Raw genomic sequence first — 9,556 nt, forward strand, 5'->3', positions numbered from 1 at the left:
TTCGAACCGAAGAACACGGTTTTTAACGTGCCCAAGGGATGGGACTTTGCACACTGACACCCGTGTCCCCGTGCTTCTTACAAGCACCAGAAATACACATTCGTACCTGGTTCCGCTCATGTATCCATAGGCACTTTTGAATTTCAGTCGTGTTTAAACATTTAAATCGTTGCAATAATCACATTGTATGCTTTCTCTAGTCTTTAGTGAACAATAATGGGAAGTATCTAATATCAATATTGTCATAAATGTGACCCACCAGGAGAAAAGGGACGTTAATGGTGCAAGGAAACAATTGTGCTGTGACGTCATGAATACGTTTGACACCAACCGACTTCAGTGAAGACAGCCATGTGTGATGTCATGCATCTCAGTAATGATAATGAATTGAAGCTTGTGAATTGTATATTTGTGTTCCGTAGATGATGTAGTTTTAAAATAAAACGAAATGTCAAAATGCTTTATCTCATGATTGGTCACAAATACTGAATGACCCTGAAAACGATTTGAAGGTAGAGTTTTATCGTCCATTTTTATGGTTGGTTGGTTGTTTAACGCCGCTATTTCATTTTAACCGTTTTCAAGAGTGAGTGAGTGAGTGAGTGAGTATGGTTTTACGCCGCTTTTAGCAATATTCCAGCAATATCACGGCGGGGGACACCAGAAATGGGCTTCACACATTGTACCTATGTCGGAAATCGAACCCGGATCTTCGGCGTGACGAGCCAACGCTTTATTCACAAGGCTACCCGACCGCCCCCCTTTTCAGGAGCACATTCTTGACAACAGTCGCACTTGCAGATGACTCGTGACTTGTTGCTATAGATATATGCAGCGTGGTAAAGGCCACGTAATAATTATACTCGAAGGTGGCAACGTACACACCCGTTACATGAGTTTGTTTATTGTCTGACGCCGCACTCAGCAATATTCCAGCTGTATGAGGGTGGTCTGTAGTAAATCGATTCTGGACCAATCCTTTGATTTACAACATCGATCCATGCAATTCGGATACGATGACATGTATCAACCAAGTCAGCAAGCCTGACAACCCGATCCCGCAAGTCGCCCCTTACGACAAGCATGGTCGCCTTTTACTGTAACACTGTGTTGCTGAAGTTGCCTATTCTACCCCGGATCTTCACGAGTCACACCTGTTACTACCCTTTGTGTTCAATTGCGTCTGTCATGAATAAATTGTGAATGTTGTATCACAAGCCCTCTCGAAGGTCACCTTGCCCCAGGTCTTAAGTTTTCTTATTCGTATCAGTACATTTGTTTCCTCGAAGGGTTGACAAGAGGCAGAGGCTAATCGAATGTAATATATTTATATATCATATAATATATTATTTAAATTACATTTTTTTCTTTTTACAATATTCTTTTAAAAATAGAGTTTATCAAATAAAACGTTATATATTTTATCAAAGTAACAGTTGAAGTCTGGCGTCAAAATAGTTCTAAAATAAACACTGGTATATGGCAAAGAAAAAGCAGGTAGTTAACGAATATGGATATAAGCAACAATTGACAACGCAATCATTTCAGAATAGAATCAGTTCATCATGAGATTTCGGTCCGTGAATAATATTAAATGCTAGGAACAAAGATGAATCTTACAATCTGACAGATATACACTCTTTTATATTCCACTTATCATCAGTGTGCCTCAAACTAAAATTCGCGAGGCTAGATTGAAACAAAGTAGTGAATAGTGCTTCTTCAGGAATGAATAGTTGAAGGACATAGTTTGCTTAAGTATGGTGGTAGACATATTATCTGACTGCGAATGGTGATATTGGTCTTTTGGTTTGGCCTATAATGACACGACGAAGCTCAGTATTGTTACTTTACTTTCTTATTGAAAAGCTCAAGCATTAACAATGTTCTGTAGGAAAACCATAGTTGTCTCTGATATTAGAATGCTTTTTTCACAGTGATTCATACAAGTTCAGCAGAGTGATGTCTAGGCTGAATAAAAAAGCCCGACGCAGCGTTTCTATAAACATTGGTATATGGCAAAGAAAAAGCAGGTAGTTAACGAATATGGATATAAGCAACAATTGACAACGCAATCATTTCAGAATAGAATCAGTTCATCATGAGATTTCGGTCCGTGAATAATATTAAATGCTAGGAACAAAGATGAATCTTACAATCTGACAGATATACACTCTTTTATATTCCACTTATCATCAGTGTGCCTTAAACTAAAATTCGCGAGGCTAGATTGAAACAAAGTAGTGAATAGTGCTTCTTCAGGAATGAATAGTTGAAGGACATAGTTTGCTTAAGTATGGTGGTAGACATATTATCTGACTGCGAATGGTGATATTGGTCTTTTGGTTTGGCCTATAATGACACGACGAAGCTCAGTATTGTTACTATACTTTCTTATTGAAAAGCTCAAGCATTAACAATGTTCTGTAGGAAAACCATAGTTGTCTCTGATATTAGAATGCTTTTTTCACAGTGATTCATACAAGTTCAGCAGAGTGATGTCTAGGCTGAATAAAAAAGCCCGACGCAGCGTGTCTGCAAATGATGCGGGCGGGGCCAGAATCATAATCAACATTTTTGACCTGAAACATGTTTGAATAAGATGACAAAAACAATTCTAAAGAATTGACAGGTTTGAAAACATTTTTAGCTAAATAAACCATAGTTAAACAACATTGCAGTTATAAAGATTGGATACGTTGGACTGTGTGTTAGATAAGAATTGAAATGTGTTAACATATCCTGGATTAGAATGTTTACAGGCATTCAAGGGTGTTGGTTGTCCAAGAATTGTCGTTGACAAAATATGAAGACAGCGGTTTGTCAGTTAGCAGACAGTTAGCATCTGTAGGTGCCGTTTTGCTGTAGCTGAAGTCGATGCATGAATGATGTCTGTGACAAATGATGCCACAGTCGCCGGCAGTCATGGCTGATGTGGTCAGAAACGGCCGGGACACCTTCTTGTTCAACTGACATTCATTGTGTAATCAGGTTTAGAATATGTGTAACTTATTGGTACATTAGTATGTCTGGCGTTTTTAATGATTTTACATGGTAATTATGTTTTATCCCTTGTTCACATTTATTTAACCTCGGGTTATAACTGTGGTCAATACAGGGCTCCAGATAAGCTGCATATCTGCGTAAAATACGCATCAGAAATACAGAAATACGCAGTAAAATAAAATCCAAGCGTCTCAAATACGCAACGAACTTTACAGATACGCTACAAAAATAAAACTTGTGCGTATCATCAAAATATTGTGAAGTAACACATATTCGATTCGCAAATCAGCAACTTATTTTGAAATTATAAACGGGCATTCCGTCAACCTTGCCAAACTCCACGATGACAGTTACATCATGATCATTTCTTGTGGAAGTATCGTGGTATTTTTGAGTCCTACAAAGCTCCCGAACCCACACTGCACCAGTTTGCAGGGACTAGATGAATAGAGTATTTACATATTTAACTTAAATACCCACATGTGTAAAAACTAGTGGGTAACAGAAATTTGAATACTCAGAAAGAATTACTGATACCCAATGATTTTAAAATGCATGGGTAAAATACTCACAATACCAAAAGCTTATCTGGAGCTCTGTGACAATAGAATATAAAATCATACTGATTATGGTGAGGATATAGTTATGAAGTTTGAACCACTGTGACTCACGATATGGCTTTTTAGTTCCTTCCCCTTGAACATCAACATGTCCGATACCGAGACGCTGGTTGGTTGTGGCATTCCTTGAAACACGCACAAAACGAACGGGGAATGTGGCATTGCAGGTGAAGGTGAATTCCTCCCCACTGGCAACAGTGCTGGACACATTCCCACACCATTCCACCTGGACATCAGGGCAGAGGCAGATATCTTTGTCCAACACCTCCACAGAAACAGCTGCCATGAAAGTAGCTGGAAACGAAAGGCACTCTGTTCTTATAGACAACAGACAGGCGGTGCTAATAACAATCTATGTTTGCCTGTTTGTTGTTTAACACTGCACTCAGCAATGTTCCAGCTTCATGACGAGCTGATTGACCAGACAATCCAGTGACTGACATCATCAGCAACAAAATAAGCAATTTTGTTTTGGGGATACGAGCGTAGCTCTCCGATCCATTTAGGTGCCTCTTAGGAACCGACCATTTGATATTCTGGTTGGGAGCAGGGGAGGTGTGGAGCTGGGATTTTATATCGAGATTATATATTTTTTCACTGTGAGCCTTCAATGAATTTTTTTTTTAAACAAACACCTTGTAACTATGTCATTTTTATGTGACAGGTAATTCCTTTCCATCAGCCTAAACCATATTTCTATTCCACGAATTTTCGGGGACAATTTATTTTTTTAGATAACCAGACGAACATGTGATTGTCATAGAAACGATACATCAAACAAAAACGAAAAGAAGCTATTCAGCTTACCCCATCCGTTAGTGGCTGCTGTGAGGGTGATGTTGTTGATATTGAAGTAGCCGCGCAGGTCCACCTTCCACCAGGTCAGTTTTTCAAGCTGTGTTAATGACCCAGATGACCTGTGGGCTTCACTGAGAGCCCAACTTGCGCCAATGGCAGTACTACTTTGCGTTGCAACTTTCCCATCTGCTATACTTTCACCTGAAGGAGATCATAAAGAGCCGTTTTAACTACACTGTTGAAGAACGTATCGTGAAATTCTCACTGTATCAGTGGTATTGTTAGTTTGTTCTGTGAGGAAATGTAGATGTCATCGTACAGCGCAATACATTAAGCCCCCGGGCATAGATGGGTACAACATGTCGGCATGTCCTCACGTTCCTGTTTGTTTGTCGTTTAACGCCACAATATTCTTGCGATATGACGGCGGTCGGTAGATAATCGAGTATGGACAGTGATTGACAGAGCATTGTTCCATGCATTTGGGACACGATGACATGCAACAACCAGGTCTGCGAGCCAGTCTACCCGATCCCGTTAGTCGCCTCTTACAACAGGCATAATCGTCTTTTACGGCAATCTTTGGTGGCTGAAGACCTATTCTAACCCGGATCTTTACGGCTGTGTTACAGAGAGTTGTCTCTTACGAGACTCATAGTCTCGCCTTACGACAAGCATGGGTTGCTGAAGACCTATTCTAACCCGGATCTTCACGGATCTCACATTCCTGTCCATTTCATGGTATTTCAAAATAATTTCGCCAAAAGGAAAACTGCAGAGTGGCTTTTTCTCCACTTTTACAGATCATAATATCACGCAGAATACATTGATTCAGGTAAGCCACATAACTGGCAGTTCGTATCCTTTCGGCCATCTCTGATATAAACGTGTAACCATATTCTCAACTAAATGAAACTGGTCAGTTCATGGGCCCGCGAGGATTCAACATTGGTTTTGGGGGATTAAGATCGTGATATCGACATATGCAACAGCTCCTCGACGAATAACTTCTCATCACTCTGTATTGAAGGAAACATTGATATGGGACATTGCAGATTAACCTCATGTTTGATACACGTGATACTGTGTCACAATGCTTTCCAGTCTCATTAAAATCAGATCTTAGTTCTCGCTATCGCTAAACAAAGGTCTGAGGACATTGTATTAGGGGTCACGTCAGAACGACCTTTCACCCGACCAATCAAAGCGTTGCTTACCAGCTCGTGAAAGTGACAGACCTCGAAAACGTTAATACGGGGTATTCAGAACGACAGTTACGACCCCGACGACTGATTCCGTGAAAATTGTCGTCTCCGTGGGATAAACATTTGAACGGAGGAGGCGTTGCACAGTACGTGGGAAGCACTGCCATACAATCTCAACAATATATTAGACATTCTGGAATGTTTGTTCAGTTTTCAAAATTTTAATCGAGAACTGTGTTAACATATTTTTCAAACGTAGTCTGAAGTGTTTTTTTGTTTATTGTTTAACGCCACACTCAGCAATATTCCAGCTATATGACGGCGGTCTGTAAATAATAGAGTCTGGACCAGACAATCCAGTGATTGACATCATAAGCATCGATCCACGCAATTGAGATACGATGACATACATCAAACAAGTCAGCTAGCCTGACCATCCGGTCCCGTTGGTCGCCTCTTACGACAAGCATAGTCGCCTTAACTTTTACGGCAAGCATGGGTTGCTGACGACCTATTCTATCCCCGATCTTCACGGGTCTTTGCAACACAGTAAAGGCATTAGCACATAAAGTGCTACGACGGTAAGATTCTATTCCTCATCCAGCATCGTTCTTTCAACAGTTTCATTTTGTAAACAGTGGTGTGAGTGAGTGAGTGAGTACGGTTTAACGACGCTTTTAACAGTATTCCAGTTATATCACAGCGTGTCAGCTTAATGTGGGAGGAAAGCCCGAAGTGATGCAGGTGTCAGATGTTTACCAGTTAAGTGAAACCCAGGAGCACGGGTATGGTGCTGACAAACCTAGAAACATAATCGGGGCGAACCGGGATTCGAACCCACAATTATAGATTTCTGGCGGGCCCAAGGGAAGCAACTCTGCACAGCGAATCTCGGCGCCTAAGACGACTGGGCCACCCGTGACCCCTTAAACAGTAGTAATGCTTAGTGTAAAAAAATACTGCTAACCAGCTGCAGAAGCAGGGATATAAGTGATGTCAGTTGACGTCATGATAACTGACGATGTCACAATGGTCTCTAAAGCATTGTGATGCTGTTTTATTGCAGCGAAATCTCCTAGCGATAACTCCTTCGTAGACCAGGGGTGCGTTGCAAAATGCCAATCGCTTGCAAGCGATGCTCAGCTATTGGCATCACAACAAGGCGCTAACTCTTAGCAGCTTGTTATCACACCAATCGCGGGCTGAGGTCGCTTCGTTCTCAAACCGAAATAGCGGCTGTGTTCGACAGCTGAACGAGAAATTCTTGACTGAATAAATTGGAAAATGGGCAAAGCCACTTTACATAGCTGTTTTCTCAGTGTGCTCCACATCTTCAAAGTTGTCATTTATTCATCGGCTCGTCATTGAGCCTCTTCTATTACGCTATTCAACAAGGCAAGGCAACCAAGCGGTAGTTGCGGGAAGAGTGCGGTAGCCCTTTGATCTTGTGCAGACCCCGGGATGGGGCTTGCAACGCGCCCTGGTATTGGATGATAAACTCGTATTGGACACGTGTTGACCTGTTGTTTTGTCAGCAATAATGTCATCACTTATCAAGTGTTCAGATGTAAAGTAAATGTGTGTGTCTTCCCACAGTTTATGGTATGGTCATGCGTTTCCTTTCTTTGGAGTGTGGGAGATCGGGTAGCCTAGTGGTTAAAGCGTTCGCTCATCACGCCGAACACCAGGGTTCGATTACCGACGTGGGTACAATGTGTGAAGCCCATTTCTGGTGTCCCCCGCCGTGATATTGCTGGAATATTGCTAAAAGCGGCGTAAAACCATACTCACTCACTCACTATTGGGATATGTGCGATAACCTTATTTGTTGCTAGGGCTTCATTTAATGTCTCATGGATCGTTTAAATAATGTTTAAAGAGATGATATTGTGCTAGTTGACTACAATACATAAAATACAAGATAACTGCGATCTTATTATTATTTCATACAGTATGTGTAAATGATTAAATAAACTTATTGACATTCGAACTTCACAGTGCTATATGACAATTGTTTCCCTTTTACAAAGGTTACTGTAAAAAGCCTGGTAATTTACATTCCCAATTATAAATGCACGGCAGATAAAAAAGTTTGTTTGAGGCGTGACCATCTCGTTTTCCCACGTTTTCGCTTGACAACGGTATAAGGATCTGTACCGAAACGCCACCGTTACACCATTGTGGAAACTCCATTATGTTCGTAAGTTATTTTAAATTATTGAGCGAATGAGAGTAAGATTCTACATCACCTTAAGTCAAATCACCTGGGTGAGTGTGTGTGTTGGGTTTAACGCAGCTTTTAACAGCATTCCAGTTAGATCACGGTATGTCAGCTTAATGTTGGAGGAAAGCCCGAAGTGTCAGACGTTTACCACTTCGGTGAAACCCACGAGCACGGTTATGGTGCTGACAAACCTAGAAACATAATCGGGGCGAACCGGGATTCGAACCCATAATCATAGATTTCTGGCGTGCCCAAGGGAAGCAACTCTGCACAGCGAATCGCGGCGCCTCAGACCTGGGGGATCCGCATTGCTAAAATGGGCACGCTGAAGGGCATAATTTACAAACTAAGATACGCAATGTAATGCGCCTATTGTTAAGCCATTCCTAAAGATGCATTTGGAAACCAGCCCTGAATTTAAATGTAAAGCAATGCTATGGGACGCAATTTTTCAAATTGAAATACGCCTCCCTGCACGACATTGCCACACGTGGCCATCACTCTTAGTAGTGAAGTGAAACAATATAAACAGCTAGGGGACGTGTAGGGAGCACTTGCCATTATTTGTGTTTTGTGACAGGTAAACATTACAGGTTAGAAACGTCACTTATATCTTCATGCCAATGACACCGCAGATAATAACCCTTTTAAATGCCTGACGACCTTTTTTTGTGATGGTAATTTAGGTTGTCTTGAGTGTTGGTTTCATCACAATTAGGAAATGGCCTCTTTAACAAGCAACTTGAAAGTGAAATACTCACCGAGTACTGTATGCTGTATTGTAACACTGACAGCTGCAAGGACGAGGACACGCACCCACATCTTCTCCCGACTGACCCGGGAAAGATTGTGGGTAGTTACGTTCTGGAGTTGACTGTAAAGATTTCTGATACCAAATAATAAGAATTATTTACTATTTATGAAAAAGCCAGGCGTAATGACTTCCCAGTAACGAACGTTAATAAGTAATGCCAAGTCTTCCGCAGTAAAGGTTGTCCCGTAATGAAGTTATACAACACGACAAAGGCGACAAGTTCAAGTTCTTGAGACAATTGTGCTCAAACCATGTGTGCTTGAAATTAGATTTCCTGTTCACAGATAGCCAAGACATAGTCTGGTTTGAAGGTATTTTGACCGGTATTTATTGATATGTGAGTGAAGCCATAAGTGATGCAGGCCTTAGATGTTTACCATGTTTAGCAAACGACTTTGGAATTAGAAACCACGATCGAGGGTTGTGGGCTCTCTTAACACCCGTGAGACCCGTGAAGATTTCGGGGTAGAATAGGGCTTCAGCAACCCATGCTTGCCGTAAAAGGTCACTATGCTTGTCGTAAAAGGCGACTAACGGGATCGGGTGGTCAAGCTCGCTGACTTGGTTGATGCATGTCATCGATCCCAATTGCGTGGACCGATGCTCATGATGTCAATCACAGGATTGTCTGGTCCAGACTCGATTATTTACAGATCGCCGTCATATAGCTGGAATATTGCTGAGTGCGGCGTTAAACAACAAACCAACCAACCAACTTAACACCCTTGACGACTGGACCAACCCTGCCCCCTTCTTGTCATAGTTTTCGCGTTAACGGTCACTAACAAATATATGTGTAACAATCAAAGTTGATTAACAACTGAACGGTTAATCAAACATTTTAATGTTAATGAAACTACTTTACAGTGGATACACTGAGATGTCGTAA

At 41.3% G+C, this 9,556-nt stretch overlaps 1 protein-coding gene across 1 annotated transcript; it reads right to left on the reverse strand.

Annotated features, from left to right (window-relative positions):
* Positions 1–2,467: 2,467 nt before the first annotated feature.
* Positions 2,468–8,675, reverse strand: LOC139448581 (uncharacterized). The gene is made up of 5 exons (XM_071230148.1): positions 8,615–8,675; positions 4,434–4,625; positions 3,672–3,920; positions 2,761–2,983; positions 2,468–2,582 (listed from the first exon to the last, which is right to left on the reverse strand). Exons 1-5 carry the CDS (start codon positions 8,673–8,675, stop codon positions 2,468–2,470), a joined length of 840 nt encoding a protein of 279 aa, XP_071086249.1.
* Positions 8,676–9,556: the final 881 nt, after the last annotated feature.

This window comes from Haliotis cracherodii, unplaced genomic scaffold, assembly GCF_022045235.1.
Source record: "Haliotis cracherodii isolate W230 unplaced genomic scaffold, xgHalCrac1.p SCAF_7, whole genome shotgun sequence".
Taxonomy (NCBI): Eukaryota; Metazoa; Mollusca; class Gastropoda; order Lepetellida; family Haliotidae; genus Haliotis; species Haliotis cracherodii.

What these genes read in the sequence shown, in the direction of transcription:
- LOC139448581 (XM_071230148.1), bottom strand. Translation starts at nt 8,675, where the DNA reads ATGTGGGTGCGTGTCCTCGTCCTTGCAGCTGTCAGTGTTACAATACAG. An exon ending in AGCAGCCACTAACGGATGGG is followed by an intron (nt 3,921 to 4,433) that starts GTAAGCTGAATA and finishes TTTCGTTTCCAG; the next exon opens with CTACTTTCATGGCAGCTGTT. An exon ending in ACCAACACCCTTGAATGCCT is followed by an intron (nt 2,583 to 2,760) that starts GTAAACATTCTA and finishes AACATGTTTCAG; the next exon opens with GTCAAAAATGTTGATTATGA.